The sequence below is a fragment of the Pelodiscus sinensis genome, chromosome 8, assembly GCF_049634645.1.
Source record: "Pelodiscus sinensis isolate JC-2024 chromosome 8, ASM4963464v1, whole genome shotgun sequence".
NCBI lineage: Eukaryota > Metazoa > Chordata > Testudines > Trionychidae > Pelodiscus > Pelodiscus sinensis.
The window spans coordinates 3,641,264-3,665,254 of NC_134718.1; the positions used below are offsets into that span (position 1 = coordinate 3,641,264).

At 63.7% G+C, this 23,991-nt stretch overlaps 1 protein-coding gene across 10 annotated transcripts in view; it reads left to right on the forward strand.

The window, feature by feature from the left end:
* NDST2 (N-deacetylase and N-sulfotransferase 2) overlaps positions 1-23,991 on the forward strand; it is a 109,592-nt gene that overhangs the window by 76,857 nt on the left and 8,744 nt on the right. For 9 of the 10 annotated variants that reach the window (XR_012905515.1, XR_012905516.1, XM_075934625.1 and 6 more), the window contains 5 exons: positions 14,313-15,594; positions 20,582-20,669; positions 21,618-21,772; positions 22,527-22,712; positions 23,120-23,248. Coding sequence is in view for 8 of the 10 variants with exons in the window: in XM_075934625.1 (XP_075790740.1) it covers positions 14,602-15,594; positions 20,582-20,669; positions 21,618-21,772; positions 22,527-22,712; positions 23,120-23,248 (1,551 nt within the window). In the remaining 2 variants the exon portion in view is untranslated. Of the gene's footprint in view, positions 1-4,256; positions 4,685-14,312; positions 15,595-20,581; positions 20,670-21,617; positions 21,773-22,526; positions 22,713-23,119; positions 23,249-23,991 lie in introns of those variants that run through there. The other variant, XM_075934631.1, reaches the window with a different exon arrangement.

A 23,991-nucleotide genomic window follows, 5' to 3' on the forward strand; every position in this document is an offset into this window, starting at 1 on the left:
CGGATGCATTAAATCCCATTTCATCTGATCCTATTTCATTTCTGTACTCCCCACACTAGCGTGCTCCGGCTAGGTAGCATTGCCTTGTCTTTTATTTGTGCTGTGTGCTGGGTTGTAAAATTGTATAGCCCTGTTGGAGAACTCAGAAAGCATCTGGCATTGAGGAACACACGCAAGCTATAATTCATTTTCCTTTTGGTCCTGGTTTTGTCTTCCCTTCCTATAATCAGTAAACAAATGAATTAGAAAAATCCCTCCCGTGTTACTTGGAAGGTGTTTTCTAGACTATGATCATGTTCTCCTGGATCTGTTCTGTGTGTGTAAAAATATCTTCCTTTGTTCTTACACTTGTTATATTGTATAACCCGTGTATATTTTTATGGTCCATCTGTTTATTTTTATACCCTCCTTAAACTGAGGCAGGCAGAAGTGTACTTCGTTTCTCTGGCGTAGTTGCTACAGGCTCTGGAAAGCAGTGGTGTGATCTCTAGTTTTATTTGTCAAGACTGAGGATGAAATCCTTCTGGGATCAGCTCCCTGCACTTGGGCTGCCGTGTGGAGTCGGCTCTCTGGGCCAGGGGAGCTGCTTGTATTTGAGCCATGCAAATACTAAGATTTCTGTACTTAGAAAAGCGGAGCCCCCTTCTAGATTGCAGGAGAGCAGTCTGTCTCTGTGGAGGATGGCTGCACTGTGAGGACCGCACGCTCTCGGACGAGGCACAGGCTCTGTTGCCCTCCAGCTGTGCTTCCTCCCTGGAGTGAGCTGCAAAGTGAAACTTGCTGTGTGACGTGGTTTTTCAGAAATCCACAAGTGGTAGAAACCTTTATCTAGTACTCGCCTGCCCCGCTGACTAATGAGAACCTTTGAGCTGCTGCCTGGCAGAGGTTGCATGGCCAGGGAGAGCTCTGAGCCTGTTGACTAGGTGCAGACGCGAGGCGTGGTCAGTAGCCGTATTTATTGGCTTTCCAAAGGGACTTGTCAAACTGTGTGCGGGGCAGGTGTCTTGCCGGCGTCGCTGGTGAACTCTGGAGGCCTCCATGCGAGAAAGAGTTACTGCTTCCTCTGCGGAGGGGGCAGCTGCTGTCTGGCTGCCCTGAGTGTCCGTTAGGAGCTTTCCAAACGCTCCGGCAAGATGCTCCTTTGGGCCAGGTGGTCACCTTGGGCCCCGCGCGGCTCAGCGTGCTGCCTTGTGCCCCACCTGGGTCCTGGCTGACCATCTCAAGCCAGGCAGCAGAGGACAGCGCCCAGGGTAGGGGTCAAGGGAGTGAGGGTAGGTCGTTTATTCCCCAGCCAGTCCAGTTCTCTGCAGGAAGCACGGCTGGAGGAAAGCTTTGCTCTAGATGGCACGCTCAGTCGGAAAGCTCATGAATAGGAGCGTTTCCAGGAAAGCCCAGATGTGACCAACTCCAAGGCCCGGCCCACACTTAAAACGTAGCTTGGTATCGGTGAGGGGCTCGGGTGTGTGAGAGAAATCCACATCCCTGAGGGCCGCCAGAAAGTCGACCTAGCCCCCCATGCAATTCGGATGATGGGAAAACGTGCTGTGGCCGCTGAGTATTCCAGCAGTGAGCTAGGGGCGTTGCGTTTAGATGAATCTGCTAATCGATGGGGCTCCTGCCACATTGCGAAGGCGAAGCGCCGGCGGGGGCTGTTCGAGGGCCCGGCGCTCCCTCCCGGCGGGGGCTGTTCGAGGGCCCGGCGCTCCCTCCCGGCGGGGGCTGTTCGAGGGCCCGGCGCTCCCTCCCGGCGGGGGCTGTTCGAGGGCCCGGCGCTCCCTCCCGGCGGGGGCTGTTCGAGGGCCCTGAGCTCCCTCCCGGCGGGGGCTGTTCGAGGGCCCTGCGCTCCCTCCCGGCGGGGGCTGTTCGAGGGCCCGGCGCTCCCTCCCGGCGGGGGCTGTTCGAGGGCCCGGCGCTCCCTCCCGGCGGGGGCTGTTCGAGGGCCCTGCGCTCCCTCCCGGCGGGGGCTGCTCGAGGGCCCGGCGCTCCCTCCCGGCGGGGGCTGCTCGAGGGCCCGGCGCTCCCTCCCGGCGGGGGCTGTTCGAGGGCCCGGCGCTCCCTCCCGGCGGGGGCTGTTCGAGGGCCCGGCGCTCCCTCCCGGCGGGGGCTGCTCGAGGGCCCGGCGCTCCCTCCCGGCGGGGGCTGCTCGAGGGCCCGGCGCTCCCTCCCGGCGGGGGCTGTTCGAGGGCCCGGCGCTCCCTCCCGGCGGGGGCTGTTCGAGGGCCCGGCGCTCCCTCCCGGCGGGGGCTGTTCGAGGGCCCGGCGCTCCCTCCCGGCGGGGGCTGTTCGAGGGCCCGGCGCTCCCTCCCGGCGGGGGCTGTTCGAGGGCCCGGCGCTCCCTCCCGGCGGGGGCTGTTCGAGGGCCCGGCGCTCCCTCCCGGCGGGGGCTGCTCGAGGGCCCGGCGCTCCCTCCCGGCGGGGGCTGCTCGAGGGCCCGGCGCTCCCTCCCGGCGGGGGCTGTTCGAGGGCCCGGCGCTCCCTCCCGGCGGGGGCTGTTCGAGGGCCCGGCGCTCCCTCCCGGCGGGGGCTGTTCGAGGGCCCGGCGCTCCCTCCCGGCGGGGGCTGCTCGAGGGCCCTGCGCTCCCTCCCGGCGGGGGCTGTTCGAGGGCCCGGCGCTCCCTCCCGGCGAGGGCTGTTCGAGGGCCCGGCGCTCCCTCCCGGCGGGGGCTGCTCGAGGGCCCGGCGCTCCCTCCCGGCGGGGGCTGTTCGAGGGCCCGGCGCTCCCTCCCGGCGGGGGCTGCTCGAGGGCCCGGCGCTCCCTCCCGGCGGGGGCTGCTCGAGGGCCCGGCGCTCCCTCCCGGCGGGGGCTGTTCGAGGGCCCGGCGCTCCCTCCCGGCGGGGGCTGTTCGAGGGCCCGGCGCTCCCTCCCGGCGGGGGCTGTTCGAGGGCCCGGCGCTCCCTCCCGGCGGGGGCTGTTCGAGGGCCCGGCGCTCCCTCCCGGCGGGGGCTGTTCGAGGGCCCGGCGCTCCCTCCCGGCGGGGGCTGTTCGAGGGCCCGGCGCTCCCTCCCGGCGGGGGCTGCTCGAGGGCCCGGCGCTCCCTCCCGGCGGGGGCTGCTCGAGGGCCCGGCGCTCCCTCCCGGCGGGGGCTGCTCGAGGGCCCGGCGCTCCCTCCCGGCGGCGCTTCGCTTTGGAAATGTAGCAGGAGCCCGGCTCTTCCACATTTCAGAGATGGAAGCACCGCCAGTTCCCCGCTGTGCCCCTTCTCCCCACAGAGATGGTGCTGGGGGGAACCAGCTTCAAGCTGGCTCTCCCAGCACTGGGTCCTGCTCCCCCCTTGCTGCCCCTCTCTGATGGAGGCAGCGAGTGGGGGAAGTGACCAGTGGAGTCACTGATGGACTATGCAGTAAGCCTTTGCTTACATCCCTGCAGTGAACTGGCCCATCGCTCCCCCCTCTGAACCCTGCCACAGGCTGCGCCTCCTTCCCTGTAATCCCACCCTCCCCGTCTCTCCTGCTTCTTGCTCCCCTTTCGCCTCTGCCCTGCCTGCCAGCTTGTCAGCTTCTCGTGGACCTGTGCGTGGTGCAAGCTCTCTGCGCACATCGCTGCGGCCTCAGGAGTGACCACATCAGAGTCCCTCTTGCCGAGCCCGGCCCCCCTTCTGGGCACCCTGGGGGAAGGAGAGAGGGTGTCTTGTGGCAGGATGTCTCGCAAAGCATGGGGCAGGGTGAGAAGGGGGCTCTGCGCTGCCCTAGAGGGAAGGATACGGGTGAGGCAGGGTGGGAAGGGCGGAGTGGTGGGCAGCACAGGACGTTGCTGCTGAGTTGTGTTTGCCTTTAGAAAGTTGAACGATAGATTGCAGTCCTGGCCCGCACGGCTCTCCATGTGCTGCTGATCGCTGGGATCCACTCAGCGCACCCTGGCGAAGCCCTGGGCTTCTGGCTGGCTCCCCGCTCCGACCCCCAGGAGTGTGAGTCCCTTCCCTTGCGTGTGCTCCAGAGAACACAGGAAGCGCCAGAGAGGATCAGACTGGGATGGCTACCCTGGGGTCGGGAGGAGCTCTGCTAACACCCTTCACAGCCCTGAGACACTTCACGGACACACCCTCCCTGGACGCTTTTGCCAGGGCCTCCCTTGTATCACATTTCCAGGGATTCAATTCACCTGTTTGGAAGGAGGGCTGGTCATCAGGCGGAGAAGGGGTGTAACCTGATCTGGATTGGTCACACCTTCTCTGATCTTATCACGTGGGTCTGACTTTCTCACCAGCACCAGCACTTGTTTAGCTTGTTATGCCAAGGAAGCCTGTTGAACTGAGTTAGGTGCGGCCACGCTCAAGGGTGGAGCCTTGAACATTGATTTACAGATCCCGGTAAATCGTCCTGTGTCCTGGACGAACCCTGAGCGCTCCCACTCGATCTTGCAGCTTCTCCCCAGTCTCTCTGCCAGCCTCCCAGCTCACCCCGCATTCCTCCCTCTGCCCTGGTCCCTTCAGCGTGTGTCATTTCTTAGCTCCTCCTCGGGCCGTTCTTGCTCTGTCCCACGAGCCTGCCCACTGCACTTCCCTGTCTGGGGAGCCGGGGCCAGCCAGGCTTTTCACTGCCTCATTCTCCTCCTGCGCGTGTGAGAGCCGGGACTGCTGCTGAGCAGTGTTCACAAGCAGCCTGAGCTGACGGGGGAGCACCCTTCACAGCCGGACTCCCTGATTCAGTGTCTGTGTGGAGCAGCCCTTCTTCAGCCTGGCGGGAGGTGAGTGTGGCGCCTTCTGTCTCTGTGCTGGCACCTGCTTTGAGTGGGGCTCCAGCTTTTCAGTCTGCTCCGAGGTGGGGGACTGGGTGCCGCCGGGGAGGAGGCGGCAAACTGGGTGAGAAGGGAATTAGTCGCATGCAGGACGAGCGGGGGGTTTTGTATCAGGGCAAAGCCTCTTTGCTTGTTTTAAACGTTGTATTCCAGGCAGTCCGTGTGTGCAGAGCACTGGGCAGGCTCCCTAGTCGGGGACTCCGACTCGGGCCAGGCAGAGTAAGAGCTAGAAGGATGAGGGCTAATGTGCTCAGACAAACGTACTGCTGCAAGTCAGATCAGGAACCCGGCATGGCACGATCCCTTTTCAGGGGCTGGGGCTGCTTCTGTATTTGAACAGGTCCGAGCACAGCAGGGCTCCAACCCTGATGGAAACCCCCAGCAGCTACCAGAAACGTAAAGTGGCATTGTGTTCCTCTGAACCCAGTGCTGAAAGGAGGGTCTGTTTGCTCTGCAGTGATGCTGGGGACGGGTGATGCTAAAGAAGCCCTGTGTTGTCAGTCCTGTCTGGTAGCCTGATTCAAAGCCCATGGAAGTCCAGTAGAGATCTTTGTTACGGTCAGGGCCTTTGCTACACGGGCACTGCCAGGCCGACGTTCGAGATCTCTAGGAGCACGGGGTGCAGCTCTGGTCTCCCGTGTCTAGGAGAGATGAAGGTGGACTGGCCCGGGCTGCGAGAGGGATCCGAGAGGAGACTCAAAGAACGTGGCTTGTGTGGCCAAAGCAGACGAAGGCCAAGGAGAAATGTGTCTGCGTCTCTGATTCCATCTGGGATAAATACCAGGCAAGGGGAAGGGCGATGTCGGTGAGGTGTCTGTGGACACAAGAACAAACTGGCTCATAATGCTAGGCAGGTTTCTCACCATGGGAGGCGCAGCCACGGGGAATGGCGTCAAGTGGGAGCTTGGTCAGTTTGTGGAGGGATGGTGTGATGGGACCGCCTGCTGACCAGCAGCAGAACTCTCCAGGGGCTGTTGGTGAGGAGGGGAGGGGGCGGTTCTGGGGCCTGCAATGGGCCGGAGGTCAGACCAGATGATCCCCATGGCCCCTTCTACCGTCAGGTCTGAGCGGAGCCGTTCCGAAGCCCTGTGTGGAAGTGCAGGTGGTCCAGTCCCGTCTCGCGATGCCCTTGGGTGCTCCGTGCATGGTGATTTGGGCTCGTCTCCGCTGGGGAGGCCGGAGGAAGAGCCGGTTCTTCTGTGTGCATGCGTGTTCTCAGCCGGAAGGGGCTGAGATTGTTCTCCGTGAGTGGATCCCAGCAGCGTGTGCCACTGAAATGTGGAAGGAAGCAGGGAAACGGACCGGAACAGCGTTCGACTAAACATATGCAGCGAGCCTGGCTGATGTGGCTGGGATTGACTGCAGCGCCCATGTGCCAGACGTAGGGTGGGAGAGAAAGTCGCACCAGGTTATCCTCTTCCACTAATTCTGCAGAGGCAGGAGAAGGGCAAGGCCCACACTGCAATAACTGGGAACAGCGTTCCCTCTCTCCCCCACCCCCATAGGTGTGTGGAATGAATTTTGTTGTGCGCACAGAGGCACGTGCAGCTGTGCACCACCAGTAGAAAACCATGTTGCCAGCTGTGGGCGCTGTGCTCATCAGCTGGGCAGCATTTGAATCTCTCCCAGGAGCACTGCTGGAAACGCCTGAGGGCAAAGAGCATTTGCCCGGGGGTGTTCGGATGGTGATCGAGGGACGTCGCTGCCCCTTTGATGCATGTTACTGTCAGTTGTGCGTGAGGAGCTACGAGGACCAGGCGGGACTGTGGAGCAGAGATTCAGGCGCCAGCAGCGCTGTCCCGTCCATTGGACAGTTCGACCAGCCTGCCCTGGGCCCCGTGCTGTGGGGGCACCCCAGGCAGCAGCCCCAGCTGTCCTGCAGAGAGGATGGTCCCCCATACTAACGTTAGCCCACAGGACCCAGAGCAGCCTGGGTGACTGCCTGGGGGAGGCAGCAGGCTTTGGGTCCCCCTGCACTCATGGTGGCAGCAGGAGCTGCAGAAAGCAGAGAGCTCCAGCAGCCTGTTCTGCTCCACTGCCGTCTCCCAGGCGGGTCACTCCTCTTCACCAGGGCAGTGGCAGTGAGTGCGGGGGGCCAGGCCCCTGGTAGCCCCCGGGTCGCTCTCGGTGGAGGGGGCTTCAGGGAAGAGGCGGACGGGGGTAGGGTTTGGGGGAAGGGATGGAATGGGGGGTGAGGGCAGGGCCTGGGACAGAGTTGGGGGGCTGCCCAGGCCCCCTAGAGACAGCTCTGGGTGCCAGGAATGGATTTCTGGGGGGTGGGGGTGGCGCTTAGATTGTAAGTGCTTTCGGGCAGGTCTGTGTGCAGCACCTAGCAGGGGGGCGAGAACAGAATCGTAATCGAGGCGTTGGGGGGTGTTGCCTGTGCTGAGACGAGACACGCAGTCACCGGGAAGACTGTGTCCCTTCTGCTGTCTCGGCGGCTCCTCCTTCCTGCTGGAGCAGGCTCAGCTCTTCATGTCACTGGCATTTGCAATACCCGGAGCTTTGCTCCTTCAGCCCACGCTGCTCCTACGCACATGGGGGCAGAACTGGGAGCCTTGTGCATGCACCAGCCCCCAGAGATGAGTGACCTTGTGCCCACTGATTCCATCTTCCTGCAGCCGCTACCCCAGTGCCCTATCTCAGTGGCACAGAGCCCACAGAGGAAACTGGGCCAGCGCCCTGCGTCCTGTCACACTTCACTCACGAGTGCTCACCAGCCTGCCAGTGACGTGGGGCGGGGACAGGGCTGCCCAGGAGGGACAGGTGCTGGTTACCTGTACCTTGATCTGAGGTCGGGAGAGAGGGGCTTCCTCTGGAATCTGGACCCCTTGATCCCGTGCTTTCCCAAGTACTGCTCTGCTCTTTGCCCTGTTGGGAGTCTCTGCATTCCTTGTCCCCCTGCTCCGTACGGGACGGCAAAACCCAGACCTGCAGCGCTGAGCCAACCTTTCTCATGAACCTTCGGTGTCGCTGGAAAGCTGCCAGAATTGTTAGGACTACGTGGCTACTCTGACAGGCACCTGCAGGGCCTGGCTCGGTTGCGCTTGGGCGGCCTTTGTGTGGCTCGCCATGCCGTGAAAGCACGGGGCATAAGAACATGAGAGCAGCCAGGCTGGGTCAGATCAAAGGTCCATCCGGTGCAGGGTCTGGGCCGCCAGCCGTGGCCAGGTGGTGCTTGGGACACTTTCCCTTGTTTCTAGGGAGAATTTAGAAGAGAAACGGGGTTCCCCAAGTGGGGATGTAATGGGGGCAGTCGAGTAACCCATAAGTATCGGTTAATGCCTTAGACTACACCATCCCGTCCCCCCGCCGGCCAGCAGCCTGGCTCAGGCCTGGCTTGCGAGAGGTCCAGGGCCTACCCTCGCTGCAGCTCTGCATTTAAAATGTTAGGAGGTAGGGCGGGCAGGCAGCCCGGCTCAGTTCCAGCTCACGCCAGGTCCAGGAGCTCAGACCCGCCCCCGGACAGGGGCTGCTGCCACCTCTGTATCCGAGACAGCAGCTCAGGGTGACAGGCAGCCGGTCCACGGGGGGAGCTGGTTTTAAACGGGCTCTCCATGCTGCCGCCTCTGATACAGGGACTGTCGGCTAGTCGAGTAACGGATACGAGTTCATGAGGTTACTCGACTATTCGGTTAACCGAGATTTCACGTCCCTCGCTCTGTTAGTGCTTGACCCAAGAAAACCAGCCAATGCTGGAGCCCCTTTGGCTCAAACAACCTTGAGGCTGGGGGAGAAGATGGGGAATTTCTTCTCCTGCCTCAGCCTGCCCCATCCTGGTGTCTCTGAGGGAACCAGAGCGCTCCCACAGGAACCCTGAGCCGTGTGTGCGCAGTGCACAAGCCGTCTGCTGGAAGAGCGAAGAGGAGACGCTTGCTCCTGGGTCGGCGGCCGGATCGTAACCCTCTGACTGAGACGTGGAGGTGGCACGTGGCTGAGGGCAAGCGAGGGAGCCTCAAGGGAAAACCGGGAAGTGGAGATCATGCGTCACAGATGGGAGACCCGGCGGATGCTTCTGAACGTCACTTTGCATTTGTCGGAGAGACGGTGAGAGCAGTGACCTGACCTCACGCCCTGCGGCTGCTTTTCCAAGTGGGTGCACATGCCAGCGCTGCCTGTCACCAGACAGAAGGGGGGTCAGTTTTCCCCACCTGCAGTTCCTGGGACTGGCTGCAGCCACCCCCTTTGGTGTCCTGCTTTCTCCTGCCTCTCCTCTGAAAATCTAGCTAAACAGTGAAGGATTTGGGGCGGGGCCCTTTGTGTGCCTGAGAGATTCGGTGCCCAACTTTGGCAGATTGTTGTAACCTTGTTTGACTTGCTGTTTGCACCTGGCTGCTCAGAGCCTGGGCAGGGCCAGCCATGCATTAGGACTGCACGTGTCCCAGGGGGAGCCAGGAACACTTCTCAAAGACTCTGAAGAAAATGAACGGGTCTGGCTACCCCCCAAACTCAGCCGTGTGCAGACGAGGCCTGGAGCCCCGGAAGAAAGAACATTGCCTTGTTGTTTGGCGCCTGTCTGGTCTGTCACCCTGCTCCGTTCCCCTGGCTTGGCAAAAGTGGTAGCAGTGACTTGTCTCTTGGGGATGCGGGGAGGCTGCTGTTCGGGCACGCTGCCATGGAGAATGGTGTTGGCCTGGCATGATGGGGCTTGTACTCTTGCTTTACGTTTTGTTTCACTTCTGCTTTTCCCCAAGTTCCCTCTGCTGATCCTTCGGAAGCAGTGTCGGGTGACTGACAGACCCTTCCGGCTGACGCTCAGTAGTCGGGCTTGGGTGATGTTCCCACCAACCAGCCCGTGTTTCCTCTCACTCCCGTGTAGCATGTCCGCGTGCCATCAGGTGGCTGATCCTCCGTCCCTAGCTGCCAGGGCCTTGAGAGAGAGGTTTCTATGTGTCTGCCGGCTCCCCGGGTTGCCTTTGCAGCTGACTGGTGAGCTGCGTGCTGGCGTTCCAGGGAGGAGAGGCTGTTTGCTTTTCTCTTGCAAGCCTTTAAAAGTCCATGTAAACAAGCGGCCAGCACAGCCCAGTTAATGCCAGGGACATCTGAGAGAGGATTAGCAGGACTCCGTGGGGCAGGACACAGATCTGTTCCTCTAGCTCTATTAAGAGATTTACTTGGGAGGCTGGGCTGTGGGGCCCTTTTGTTTAATTTACTAGGATTGGATTAGCTACAAACAAGGCCACTAACCCCAAACATATTTACCTTGCAGCTGCTTCTGTGCTGATTAAATAAAGGCTCTGGAGTTGCAGGCTGGGCCTGCGTGCAGGGTTAGCGGCTGTGATGGACTCAGAGTGCTCATTACCCTTTAACGAAACATCTCCACAACCACGCTGACGCACAGCAGTGAGCCAAGGCCTGCCAGGCGTATTGCTGTGGGCCGGTTATCTCACGATCTGCCTTAGAAATGTGGACCCGTCTGTCTGTCTGTCTGTCTGTCCAGAACTGCTACCCCGTAAGAGCTAGGGCCACCAAATTCAGCAGGCAGCTTCCTCTTCTCCTCACTTAAAGCAAGGTCAGGGTTTGACAGCGGGATGTGCCTGGAATTCAATTGTTTCTCATCAATGGAAAGGGAGAGGTCTAGCAGGGGGAGTTATACTGTAGAATGGGCAGCAAGGGGCCAGAGATGGGGAGTGTGACACCTGTAACCCCGTTGGGGGTGGAGAAAGGGACAGCTGTCTACTGTCTGTGTGTCTGTCCCTCGGTGGGGGGACATGCTCCCCTCCCTTGGCTGTGCCCACTGCAGCTGCCATGGAGAGGCGCTTTTCACCTGGCCCCAAGCTGCTGCAGTGAGAGAGGGCTGGGTAGTCCCCTCCCCTGGGCACCCTGAACCCCTTTGAATGGGGTCGCTCGGGCTGACTTGGACTTGCTGGGGCCCGGAGCTGAACCCTACTGCCCAGGGCCGAAGCCACAGCCCGAGAGCAGCACAGCTCAGTTTGCAGGCCCCCCGTCTGGCTCCCTTCACCCCCCTCCTCGGGTCATGAAGGGCGTTGCGGTCCCATGACGTTTGGACCCCGGCTCTGTGCTCATTGGTAGCAAGTGCACCCAAGAATCGGGGCGTCTCTGAGAATCGCTCTTGAATGGCCAGAGCCAGGAACGGCTGCAGCGCGCTTGCTGGCTCCTGAGGGGAGGGAATTGCTTTGCGAACAGTCGCTAGGCGGGAAGTCGTTCTGGGTGCGAGAGAGCTCGTCTCAGCAGCTATGAAGAAGGTGAGGGGAGCTGTGCGGCTGGCCCCTGCCTTGCTCACCTGTGGCTGCAGACAGCTTCCGTGCATGCTGGCTGCCTGGGCTCAGCAGCCGCGCGCTGGCGCTCCATGCAGACCTGCTGTACGCGCCTCTGTGCGCAGTCCCAGCACCCACGTGTTCCCAGACTGACTGGGGAGGAGAGCGCCACTGCTGGCATGGCTGTTCAGCCCTCCGCCGGCTGCGTGAGTAACTGCACGTTTGCTCTTCCTCGCTTCCCCTTTGCTTGGGTGTGTTTCCTGGGCTTGCATCAGACCAAGCTTCCTGGGCACTTAGGAGAGGCCCCGCTTCACTTGGAAATTTGCCTTGGGAAGGTCCGCAGCGGGGTGGGGCTCCGTGGGCAGCGGGGCGGGGCTCTGTGGGCAGCGGGGCGGGACTCTGTGGGCAGCGGGGCAGGGCTCTGTGGGCAGCGGGGCGGGGCTCTGTGGGCAGCGGGGCGGGGCTCTGTGGGCAGCGGGGCGGGGCTCTGTGGGCAGCGGGGCGGGACTCTGTGGGCAGCGGGGCGGGGCTCTGTGGGCAGCGGGGCGGGGCTCTGTGGGCAGCGGGGCGGGGCTCTGTGGGCAGCGGGGCGGGGCTCTGTGGGCAGCGGGGCGGGGCTCCGTGGGGTTTCACATGGATTGTCACTTATGCTCTGGTATAGGGGAGCGTGGCTCTTGCGTCTGTGCGTGACCTAGCAGGGCCATGCTGAGGGAGAGCGAGTGGAGCAGCGGCGGTGCGGAGCCTGCTCTGGGTGCTTTGGTTTGCTACATCCCATGGCCATTACGGCGCGCTCCCTTCCTCCTCCCCCCTGCTGTGTCTTAGCTTGCTCCTGGCTTACCTTTCGGTTCTGAGCTGTGCCGGATGAGAGGGGTCGGATTGATCGCCCAGAGCGGAGTTCAGAGACCCTGGTGCCTCTGCACTGGACAGGGATCTAGTATCACAGCACAGGCCTCTTGTGCCTCATGAGTCGGTCTCCTTAATCCGGGGGAAGGCCTTGGGCGAATGTTATTTCCAGGCCTGGCTGCACAGTTTGACCGCCTGCTTCTCCCCTTTCGAGAGTGAGTGATCTTGGCAAACTCGTACCCAGGTTGGAACAGACCCTGTGTCTCAGGAGTCTGAGTGCCCAGAAGGGACTGGTCATTTCTGTGTTTGACGCGTGCCCCTGGAATCTGAGTGGGCTTGGCAGTTTGGGGAGGGTGCTGGACGCCACACACACACCATTGTGGATGCGATTGTTGCTGTTTTGGGGGTTGGGTTTTAACTAAACGGGCCGAGTGCCAGGCGTGCCAGCTGGCTAGAGAGATCAGGGCGGGCAGTGAGCTACACAGGCCCCTTGTTCATGGGTTGTTGCGCTCACCCGTCGAAGGGAGGTGCTGTTATCCAAGCACTCCGGTGCAGGGGGTCGCCTCTGGGCACTGCAGGTGCAGCAGGGTGCAGAAGCACAGTCGGCTCTGCGGTGCAGAAGCCTCGGCGGGGCCGGAGGGCGCCGTGCTGCACGAGACGCGGTTCAGCACTGACCAGGGACAGGGGAAGGACTGAACAGACCCGGGGCGTGATCTAGGGCGTCTCTCCAGGCTTCTTGTTCCGCTCTGCCCTCCCTCGCGCCCCTGCGCCCGGTACTGCGCGAGCGGCCAGGCTCCCCAGAGGAGTCCGTGCAGCTGGGATGAAGGCAATGCAGCATCTTCCTGCCGGCCGGCTGGGCTGGGCTTCTGCGTCCCGCTGTCAGTGACGAGGGCTGTCCAGGCTCACGGCAGGAGATAGGGAATCAGGCTCTTGGGTTTCCTAGTCCTAACCCTTCCACTGTGACCGTGAGCAAGTTGCACTTGTAGTGCCTCAGTTTCCCCAGGTGCAGCGTGTCTGCTCTGTTGCGATAAGCTTGGGGACACATGCCAAGAATCGACCGAGGGCCTCTTGCAGCGAACGTACGCCGAGAGCGAAAGGCCTCGGCACTGGCACGGAGCGTTCGGCCCACCCCGCAGGTAGCAGGTGTCCCTACTCGCCCCAGGTTTGGCTCTTTGTTTCGCGTGGTCCCAAGAGCTGAGACGAGCCTGCTGGGAACCGCAGAACTTGGCTTTTGGCTCCAGCTGAGAATTGATCTTGTCCCTACAGCCGAGTTTTTCTGTTACAAGAGTCAGCGTCTCTGTACCCTAAAGCCGCCTTCACAGCCAGACCAGCTGGGCTCCTCGAGTTCCCGGTCTCTCAGAAGAGGCTGGAAAGGGAGGTGCTGAATCCACGTCAGCAGCCCCTGGTTTCACTTCCCAGCCTGCTGTGCATGCCAGGGAGCATGTGTGTGTGCCGTGTGCGTCTGCGCGGCTGGGTTTGTCGGGGAGACTCGGAGAGCGCTCGGCTGGGACCCGGGAGGGACTCGGTGTGGGACGTCTGGTGCTTTCTTGTAACAGGGCCTGGGGCTTGCTCAGCATCTTCCTGCACTGGGAAAGGGGATGTGCACAAGCATGCCGCATGTGTGTGCTCTTCAGCACATGGAAACGTACCCTGGGAGTTCCTGCGGGGGGACGTCTTTCTGGCAAGGAGGAAGCAGCAGAGCGTTTCTCTTGAAATCAGGCAGATCTTTTAAGGTCCCTGGTGTGTGTAAGCATTGGTGCCGGTCTGTCCTGGGGGATCTGGACCGGTCCGCAGGCCACCGTGTGATGAAACAAGCTGCTGAGATGCGGCCTTACCTGTAACCGGCCCAGATCCACCTGGGTGCAGGCCTGATGCACTGGAACGGGAACGGGAAAGCAGGTGTTCCCACCATGCCGCCAGCCAGTCCCTTGGCACTGATCGACCTCCCCTCGTCCTGGGGAAGGCCCCGGATCAGGAGCTGAGGCAGCTGGTGCCACGGGAAGGTTGGATCCAGGAGCCTGGGACGTAGCGCCGCAGTCTCCAAGGCAGCTGGTCAGGCGCCCGTCTCTGGCGGAGTGGAGCAGCGAGCTCCTGTGCTGGGAAAAGGCATCGCTGCAGCCCCGGCCGTGGCCTTTCATCGCTCGCGGGGCCTACGGGACTGACACGGCAACCTCCCTCGGGGCTCGAGCGCGCAGCTCGCGAAGCCTCCCCAGGTGGAGGAGCAAGCGGGCGGGCTGCGGCTGGGGTGGGGACTGCACTTGCCCCGGGGGGCCGCCAGGAAGCCGGCACTGAGTTTCCCTTTTCTTCGGGGGGCGCAAGGGAGGCCTGGGGATTCGTCTCTGTGCCCAGGGCCCGAGATGACACCAGCAGTGGGGAAATGCTGCAGATGTGAGAATCCGTCGGTGGGAGCAGCACCACCTGTGCCCCGCCCATCCCGAGGGATCCCAGCTCACTCCGTGGGGCTGCGCTGTGCCCGCCCCCGCCCTCGCTCAAAGCCCCTCTCTCTCTCGTTGCAGGTGGGGTGAGAAGGTGCCACCATGTGACCAGATGGGCCCCCCAGCTCCGCACCCGGCGCACGGCGTGGCTGACTGATCCGGGCGTCCGTCCTGGGAGCGTGGCGGAGGCGGAGGAGGCGGGGGCAGCGCACCGAGGAGCGATGGGAATTGAGGACCATGGTTACTTGAGATAAATGGCTGCTCGCTTCCGCTTCCCCTTGCTCTGCAGCCCCCGTGTTTTCTGCGCGAGCTGCCGCGGGGGGCGACTCGAGCGCGAAGCCTGAGGAGGGGGTGGGCCACCCGCCTCACCATGATTCAGCTGTGGAAAGTCGTGCGGCATGTGCGACAGCTGGAGCTCCACAGACTGGTCCTGCTGCTCATCGCTTTCAGCCTGGTCTCCATGTGCTTCCTGGCCTACTACGTCACCAACAGCCCCAAAATCAAGGAGCCCCCGCCCCTGCCCTTCAGCGACTGCGGCAGCCAGCACAGGGGCCCCGCCCCGCCCCCGGCCAGCTGGCGGCTCCCCAAGTCCATCGACACCTCGCGCACCGAGCCGGTGGTGCTCGTCTTTGTGGAGAGCATTTACTCCCAGCTGGGGCAGGAAATCGTGGCCATCCTGGAGTCCAGCCGCTTTAAGTACAGGACGGAGATCGCCCCGGGCAAGGGGGATGTGCCCACCCTGACAGACAAGGACCGGGGCCGCTATGCTCTGATCGTCTACGAGAACGTCCTGAAATACGTGAACCTGGACGCCTGGAACCGGGAGCTGCTGGACAAGTACTGCGTGGAGTACGGCGTGGGCATCGTGGGCTTCTTCCGAGCCAACGAGAACAGCCTGCTGAGTGCTCAGCTCAAGGGGTTCCCCCTCTTCCTGCACTCGAACCTCGGGCTCCGGGACTGTCACATCAACCCTGGCGCCCCCCTGCTCTACGTCACCCGGGCCAATGAGGTGGAGCAGGGCCCGCTGCCCGGGGACGATTGGACCGTCTTCCAGTCCAACCACAGCACCTACGAGCCGGTGCTCTTGGCCAGCACCAAGTCTTCCGAGTCCATTGCACACCTGGCCGCCCACAGGGCGCTGCACGCCACGGTGGTGCAGGACCTGGGTCTGCACGATGGGATCCAGCGCGTGCTCTTCGGCAACAACCTCAACTTCTGGCTGCACAAGCTGGTCTTCGTGGACGCCATCGCCTACCTGACGGGCAAGCGCCTGTGCCTCGCGCTGGACCGCTACGTGCTCGTGGACATCGACGACATCTTCGTGGGCAAAGAGGGCACCCGCATGAAGGTGTCTGATGTGGAGGTAAAGCCCGGAGCTAGGGCCGTCCCCCAGGAGCCACAGGCTGCCAGGGCCAGGTGCAGCGTTGCATTCTGGGACTCTGGCCCTCCTGGGCTGCACTTGGCTCCTGAGGAAATTCTGCACCAGACACAGTGTAAAAGTTCTGGGCAACATGGAGCCCTCCTCGAAACGCTGCAAGTAGATAAACGTGGCCCCAGCCTGCAGGGGGGAGCGCAGGCCGCTGGCTGCACGAAGGTGGGGGCTCACCCTGCAGCTTCTCCCCTCCCGCGACACGGGAGTAGCGGTGAGGCTGCAGCCGGCCCTGACACAGTGGAAGGGCTGGGCCTGCCCGCTCCTGCCAGGTGTGGGCCAGGCAGGCTCCAAGCAGGGCTCTCCCTGTGGGGCAGCCTGGGTGCAGGCAGCTCAGTGGGGTGGCGCAGGGCGAGCTGGGTGCACAGAGGCTCCAGGCGGGAGGGGGCTGTTCCCAGTCCCAGGGCAGTGGGCCTCTCCTGGGGTCTCCAGGACGCAGTGCCGGGGGCTGAGTGGGGAGGCTCTGGGCGCGGGTGAAGTGGGGCTTGCTGGGGATCTGGGTGCCGCTGGTTGGGGGTCATTGCGGTGGAGGTCGGGGAGAGGGGTTTCTCTGGGTGGAGGTGAGTGCAGCGAGCTCAGTGGGGAGTGCTCTAGGTGCACAAGTGGGGGCCAGTCCCACCCTTGCCTCGCAGGGGAAGAGGGAGCTACGTCCCCTGTCACCAGCCCTGCCAGCACTAGCTGATCCCAGTGCAGGCTAGGGTGTCCAGGAGGAGTGTGTAACTGCGCTGGTGGGGGGAGTGTGTAACTGGAGTGTGTAACTGCGCTGGTGGGGGGAGTGTGTAACTGCGCTGGTGGGGGGAGTGTGTAACTGCTGGTGCGGGGAGTGTGTAACTGCGCTGGTGGGGGGAGTGTGTAACTGGAGTGTGTAACTGCGCTGGTGGGGGGAGTGTGTAACTGGAGTGTGTAACTGCGCTGGTGGGGGGAGTGTGTAACTGGAGTGTGTAACTGCGCTGGTGGGGGGAGTGTGTAACTGCGCTGGTGGGGGGAGTGTGTAACTGGAGTGTGTAACTGCGCTGGTGGGGGGAGTGTGTAACTGCTGGTGCGGGGAGTGTGTAACTGCGCTGGTGGGGGGAGTGTGTAACTGCTGGTGCGGGGAGTGTGTAACTGCGCTGGTGGGGGGAGTGTGTAACTGCTGGTGCGGGGAGTGTGTAACTGCGCTGGTGGGGGGAGTGTGTAACTGCTGGTGGGGGGAGTGTGTAACTGCGCTGGTGGGGGGAGTGTGTAACTGCTGGTGCGGGGAGTGTGTAACTGCGCTGGTGGGGGGAGTGTGTAACTGCTGGTGCGGGGAGTGTGTAACTGCTGGTGCGGGGAGTGTGTAACTGCGCTGGTGCGGCGAGTGTGTAACTGCGCTGGTGCGGCGAGTGTGTAACTGGAGTGTGTAACTGCGCTGGTGGGGGGAGTGTGTAACTGGAGTGTGTAACTGCGCTGGTGGGGGGAGTGTGTAACTGCTGGTGCGGGGAGTGTGTAACTGCGCTGGTGGGGGGAGTGTGTAACTGCTGGTGCGGGGGAGTGTGTAACTGCGCTGGTGGGGGGAGTGTGTAACTGCTGGTGCGGGGAGTGTGTAACTGCGCTGGTGGGGGGAGTGTGTAACTGCTGGTGGGGGGAGTGTGTAACTGCGCTGGTGGGGGGAGTGTGTAACTGCTGGTGCGGGGAGTGTGTAACTGCGCTGGTGGGGGGAGTGTGTAACTGCTGGTGCGGGGAGTGTGTAACTGCGCTGGTGCGGCGAGTGTGTAACTGCGCTGGTGCGGCGAGTGTGTAACTGGAGTGTGTAACTGCGCTGGTGGGGGGAGTGTGTAACTGCTGGTGCGGGGAGTGTGTAACTGCGCTGGTGGGGGGAGTGTGTAACTGCTGGTGCGGGGAGTGTGTAACTGCGCTGGTGGGGGGAGTGTGTAACTGCTGGTGGGGGGAGTGTGTAACTGCGCTGGTGGGGGGAGTGTGTAACTGCTGGTGCGGGGAGTGTGTAACTGCGCTGGTGCGGCGAGTGTGTAACTGCGCTGGTGGGGCGAGTGTGTAACTGCGCTGGTGGGGGGAGTGTGTAACTGCGCTGGTGGGGGGAGTGTGTAACTGCTGGTGGGGGGAGTGTGTAACTGCGCTGGTGGGGGGAGTGTGTAACTGCGCTGGTGGGGGGAGTGTGTAACTGCTGGTGCGGCGAGTGTGTAACTGCGCTGGTGGGGGGAGTGTGTAACTGCTGGTGCGGGGAGTGTGTAACTGCGCTGGTGGGGGGAGTGTGTAACTGCTGGTGCGGGGAGTGTGTAACTGCGCTGGTGGGGGGAGTGTGTAACTGCTGGTGCGGGGAGTGTGTAACTGCGCTGGTGGGGGGAGTGTGTAACTGCTGGTGCGGCGAGTGTGTAACTGCGCTGGTGGGGCGTGTAACTGCGCTGGTGGGGGGAGTGTGTAACTGCTGGTGCGGGGAGTGTGTAACTGCGCTGGTGGGGGGAGTGTGTAACTGCTGGTGCGGGGAGTGTGTAACTGCGCTGGTGGGGGGAGTGTGTAACTGCTGGTGCGGGGAGTGTGTAACTGCGCTGGTGGGGGGAGTGTGTAACTGCTGGTGCGGCGAGTGTGTAACTGCGCTGGTGGGGCGTGTAACTGCGCTGGTGGGGGGAGTGTGTAACTGCGCTGGTGGGGGGAGTGTGTAACTGCTGGTGGGGGGAGTGTGTAACTGCGCTGGTGGGGGGAGTGTGTAACTGCGCTGGTGGGGGGAGTGTGTAACTGCTGGTGCGGCGAGTGTGTAACTGGGCTGGCCCCTTCCCCTTGCTTCCTGGCCAGAGGGAGTTTCCCGCGGAGGAGTGCAGGGGCCGTGATTCTGGGCGTGTGCGGTGGCGCACGGCCCCGAGAGGCGCGTGCTGGTTCCAGAGGGGGGCCGATGCCAGTCTCCTCTCCCCTGTTCAGTGGGGCTGTGGGGCCGATGGGGCAGGGCGCAGTGCTTCATCGGGATCTGCGCAACCGTGCGGCCTGTCAGCACAGCCCTGGGGCAGCGGGGCGCTCTCGTCCCCCGGCCTAGGGCCACAGCTGTGTGGAGAGCAAGGCTTGTCCTGCGCCCCGGGAACGGCGAGGGGAAGGCGCACGGCAGCTCCCTTGGCCTCAGCAGGAGCTGGTTCTGAGCGTGCTGCTCGCGGCCCGGCATGGGGAATGGCAGGCCAGGGCGAGAGCGGGCGGGGATCTGGGTGGGAAACCGGGTGGGACGGCGGTAAAGAGGGAAACGCAGAAGGGGCCCGAGACCCCCCCACCAAAGGAACAAGAGAACCAGTCAGTGGTTGCTGCTGTGTGCGCCCCCTGGCTCTGACTGACGCACACACGCCCCGCCCGGGAACCCTGCCTGCTGCTCCGTGTTCGGAGACACTCGGCTGACATGGGAAGATGGCTGCCACGGCGAATGATTTTCTGGCATTCGATTGAGAGGGTCTAGCAGAGACCCGCTACAGCAAACGCTGCGGGGGCCCTGCTGGCGCCGGTACACGTCTCTGTCGCAAGGAGGAAGGGAAGCGTTTCTCCCGTCGCCCCCCCGCTGCGGGCACGGTGCCGAAGGTTGCTCCGGGTACATCGACTCCCGCTATGTTAGCTGCGTCGCTGGAATTGCGCACCTCAAGCCACCCTTCCCTCGCAGCGCAGACTGGCCGAAGTAGAGGCCGCTGGTCTGCGCTATGCGAGCCAGGACAACCGTTCCTTCGCTCGGAAAGGGGGGCCCCGTCCCTAGCGGTGTAGGGCACCGGTCCTAGCAGGGGTGCGGCGACAATTGGCTCAAGCCCTGCAGACGGGACACAGCCCAGAGCATTCTCCCAGGTGTTTCCTTTGGGGAAAGGGAGGGAGAGTCTGAGCTCTGCAAAGGAGACTCGGGCGACAGGTCTCCCATTCGTATTGGAGGTTCCTGGCTTGGTTAACGGCCTTTCCCGGGGGCGGGAAGGGAGCCTGGCAGCGCCACGGCCGGGGTTCCTTGGGCGCCTGCCTCCAGCTCTGGACGTCAGGGTTGGCCTGCACCGCAGTGGGAGGGCAGGGCACGTTGGCCAGGGACGACTGATCGCAGGCAGGCTGGTCCAGCGTCCGAGAACTGCCCGGAAATCCTGGAGGACAGACGCCTCCGCCTCAGGCTGACATGGGAGGGACGGGCTTGTGCGGAAGGGCAGTTTCCACAGCAGCATGGGATGTGGGTGTGATCGGTGCCAGCTGGACACCTGGGGCCAGCCAGCGCCCATGGGCAGGGCCCGGGGCGCCCCCCCGCAGTCCTGGGAAGCGGTGAAATGTCGCTGAGGCAGGAAGGTCCCACACCGTGTGCCTGCCTGCGCCCCGTGGCCACTGGCAGGCAGCCCAAGTCTGCTCTCGCCGGGCCTCCACCTGCGCCGTGGGGCCGTCCCTCGAGAGTAACTCGCTGCCTGGGACAGACGGCTCCCAATTCCCTGCTCCCCCCACCTGCCGGGGCCTGCACCCTGGAACGAGCCATGCGCCGGCTCCCTGCACTCGCACTGACCCCTCCCCTTGTCTCTGCACCGGGCTCCCCGTGCCCGTCGCTGGGGCGGGGGCCGCAGTGTGGGACCCGGGGAGCTGACGGGGGGATGTGGGATTTGCTGCCTGGCTATCTCAGCGCGGGCGTTTCACGGCTGTGCGTGTGGGGGCGTCGTGGGCTGGTCATGCAGCACAGACCAGGCCCCCTGCAATGGGGCGTAGGCAGGACAGGGTCCCTCGGGGTGGGGCCCTGCTTCATGCTTCGCTCCAGGGCCATCGTTTGCAGCTCTGTTACGCGGGCTCGCGTATGGCCCAGCTGTATGGCCCTGCGGCTGTCACCCGGGCTGCTGGTCCAGAGCCCCTGTCCCGGGGCAGGTGCCTTGCCACCACGAAGGCCAACAGGGTTCGGAGCGACTCCACTTCCTTCCAGCGTGGACACCAACTGAACGTGCCTTTCTCTCTGCTGTCCGTCCCGTCCCCACAGGCTCTCCTGAACACGCAGGCCAAGCTGAGAGCACTAGTCCCCAATTTCACCTTCAACCTGGGCTTCTCGGGCAAGTTCTACCACACAGGTGAGCTCCTTCCACCACCAAGCGTTGCCCTCCGGTCCCGGGGCCCGTGGTGTGGCACAGCTCCCCGACCGCGTGCCGGGCACCGCCTGTCCCCTCCGGTCGCAGGGCCCGTGGTGTGGCACAGCTCCCCGACCGCGTGCCGGGCACCGCCTGTCCCCTCCGGTCGCAGGGCCCGTGGTGCGGCACAGCTCCCCGACCGCGTGCAGGGCACCGCCTGTCCCCTCCGGTCCCGGGGCCCGTGGTGTGGCACAGCTCCCCGACTGCATGCAGGGCACCGCCTGTCCCCTCCGGGCCCGGGGCCCGTGGCGCGGCACAGCTCCCCGACCGCGTGCAGGGCACCGCCTGTCCCCTCCGGTCCCGGGGCCCGTGGTGCGGCACAGCTCCCCGACTGCATGCAGGGCACCGCCTGTCCCCTCCGGTCGCAGGGCCCGTGGCGCGGCACAGCTCCCCGACCGCGTGCAGGGCACCGCCTGTCCCCTCCGGTCGCAGGGCCCGTGGCACGGCACAGCTCCCCGACCACGTGCAGGGCACCGCCTGTCCCCTCCGGTCGCAGGGCCCGTGGCACGGCACAGCTCCCCGACCGCGTGCAGGGCACCGCCTGTCCCCTCCGGTCGCAGGGCCCGTGGCACGGCACAGCTCCCCGACCACGTGCAGGGCACCACCTGTCCCCTCCGGACCCGGGGCCCATGGCGCGGCACAGCTCCCCGACCGCGTGCAGGGCACCGCCCGTCCCCTCGTGTTGCACTGCCCACAGCGTGCTGGGAACAGCCTGCAGTTGTAAAGTGCTGTCTGTCCGACTGAATCATCCCGGCAGCTCTTGTGCACTGAGTGTGGCGGGACTGCCTCTAGCCGGTGTGTAGGGGTGCCTGGCTCCCCGGGGGCATTACCGGGGGTAGCACTGCCTCTGGCCACTGCCCACCCTCCTACTCGTGCCCTCGGCTCTGCCAGGCACCGACGAGGAAGACGAAGGCGACGACATGCTGCTCAGGCACCGGAAGGAGTTCTGGTGGTTCCCACACATGTGGAGTCACATGCAGCCGCACCTCTTCCACAACGTCACCGTGCTGGCCGAGCAGATGAAGCTCAACAAGCAGTTTGCGCTGGTAAGAGACGACACGCCTGGGCCGTGGGCTCTTCAGATCCCACAGCCTCCCACCCTGCCCCGGGCTTGGCTCCTGCTGGGCCCGGCCCTAACGTGGCCACTCTGCTGGGTTGGAAAGCTGAGGGTGAATCCCTGGCCCTGCTATGTTCCCCGGAAGTGCCCAGGGCCCCTGCGTCCCGGGGCCTGTGCAGCTGTGGGGCTCACGCTGCACTGCAGAGCCTGGCTGCCGGGAGCTCTGTGGCTGCCAGTCAGTACCGACTCGGGCTGCAGAGGGGCGTTTCCGGCTCTGTCCTTACCGTCTCGCTGAGGCTTGGCAGGCCTGACCAGTAGCCCAGGACAGGGGCCTCCCCAAGGGGAAGTCTCCTGCTGTCAAGCAGAAGAGGAGGGGCCAGCTGGACGTCCTGGCTTGCCACTGGAAACCCCCGCCCTGTTGGGGAAGCCCGAAGCAGGACTTCCTGCAGCGCGTGGGGCCGGGCGGGGTGCTCAGATGCAAGCCAAGCCCCCCCGGGTAACGCTGCTGTAATGCTGGGCTCTGCGTGCCCAGCCCTCTCACTCCCCGCAGAGCCGAGCTGCCCCCACGCGTGGCAGGCTCCGGGCAGTGCCATCGGAAGGGCCGGGAATGAGCCCGGTTTGTCACAGCCCCGACCGGCGGGCAGCTGCTGCGGTTGCTGCGTGAGCAGCGGGTCCAGGGCAGCTGCTGAGGCAGCTGTGGGCCGGCCGTTCGGCGCTGAGCGAGAGCTGGGTTCTGCTTCCAGGAACACGGGATCCCCACAGACTTGGGCTACGCCGTGGCTCCCCATCACTCGGGGGTTTATCCCATCCACACCCAGCTCTATGAGGCCTGGAAATCCGTCTGGAGCATCCAGGTGACCAGCACGGAGGAGTACCCCCACCTGCGGCCTGCACGGTACCGGCGCGGCTTCGTCCATGACAGCATCATGGTGAGTGCTGCCAGCGGGCTGGCTCTGGGCGGCGTCGAGGTGCCAGTGTTGAGGAGCTCCACCCAGCCCCTCGAGCGCTGACGCTGCCCGAAGCCACCAGGCAAAGGGGGAGGAACCTGCAGGTTGCTGTGCGTCTGATCAGTCGGGCAGTGGCTCCAGGACGTGAGCTCCCAAATGGCAGCAAATCCGCCTTGTGATGCTCTGACCCCAGGCCCACAGAGGCACCGTGGCCATGTCTGCAGCACCCCCCAACCTGCGTGGTAGATGGGGGGTCAGCCCCTTTGGGAGCACGCAGCCGAGACCCCACCGGCACTCAGAGCAGGACGAGCATGTGAGCAAAGGGACGGTCGGAGTCCTGGAAACCTGTCCTCCCGCGCTGGCCACGATCTAACGGTCCCTTTCCCCAGGTGCTGCCGCGCCAGACGTGCGGGCTGTTCACTCACACCATCTTCTACAACGAGTACCCAGGGGGCTCCAAGGAGCTGGACAGAAGCATTCGGGGCGGCGAGCTCTTCCTGACGGTGCTTCTGAACCCAGTATGTTTGCCCACGGGAGGGCAAGGTCGATTGTGCCCGTGGGGGATGTGGAGGCGAAAGCTGCTCCTGCTGCCTGCGGGGTCCCTACCACAGGGCAGGGGCAGCCAGGGCCTGGCAGGAAGGGGCTGCTGTGCCGATCTGGGGCAGCTCTGACTGCTGCACCAAATGTCCTGGGCTCCTTTTCCTGCTTGTGTATCTGGGGGCCGCCACTGGGCTCCATTCCTCGGGCATCCCACCCCCCGGAACCTGGACGCGTGGGAAGCTGTGTGGTGCGTGTGTTCTCTGCTGTCCTGCCCAAAGCCTTTCTGGGAAATCCAGGCCTGCCACGGCTGGTCCCAGCCCCACTCGCCCTGCTCCAGCAGACGCCTTTGCGCCCGCCAGCCTCTTCCCAGCGTTCTGCTGCGGGTGGGGCCTCGCGACTGCCCACCGCCACCCTAAGCAGAGAAATAAACCGGGTGGCGGGGCTCAGACTGCCAGGAGCAGGAGTTGAGGAGGCCGCCACAGGAAGGGGCCTTGCATCTCCAAGCCCATCGCCCTGTCAGCCACCTGGTAACCCTTGCGTCTCCAAGCCTATCGCCCTGTCTGTCAGCCCCCTGGTAACCCTTGCATCTCCAAGCCCATCGCCCTGTCTGTCAGCCCCCTGGTAACCCTTGCGTCTCCAAGCCTATCGCCCTGTCTGTCAGCCCCCTGGTAACCCTTGCGTCTCCAAGCCTATCGCCCTGTCTGTCAGCCCCCTGGTAACC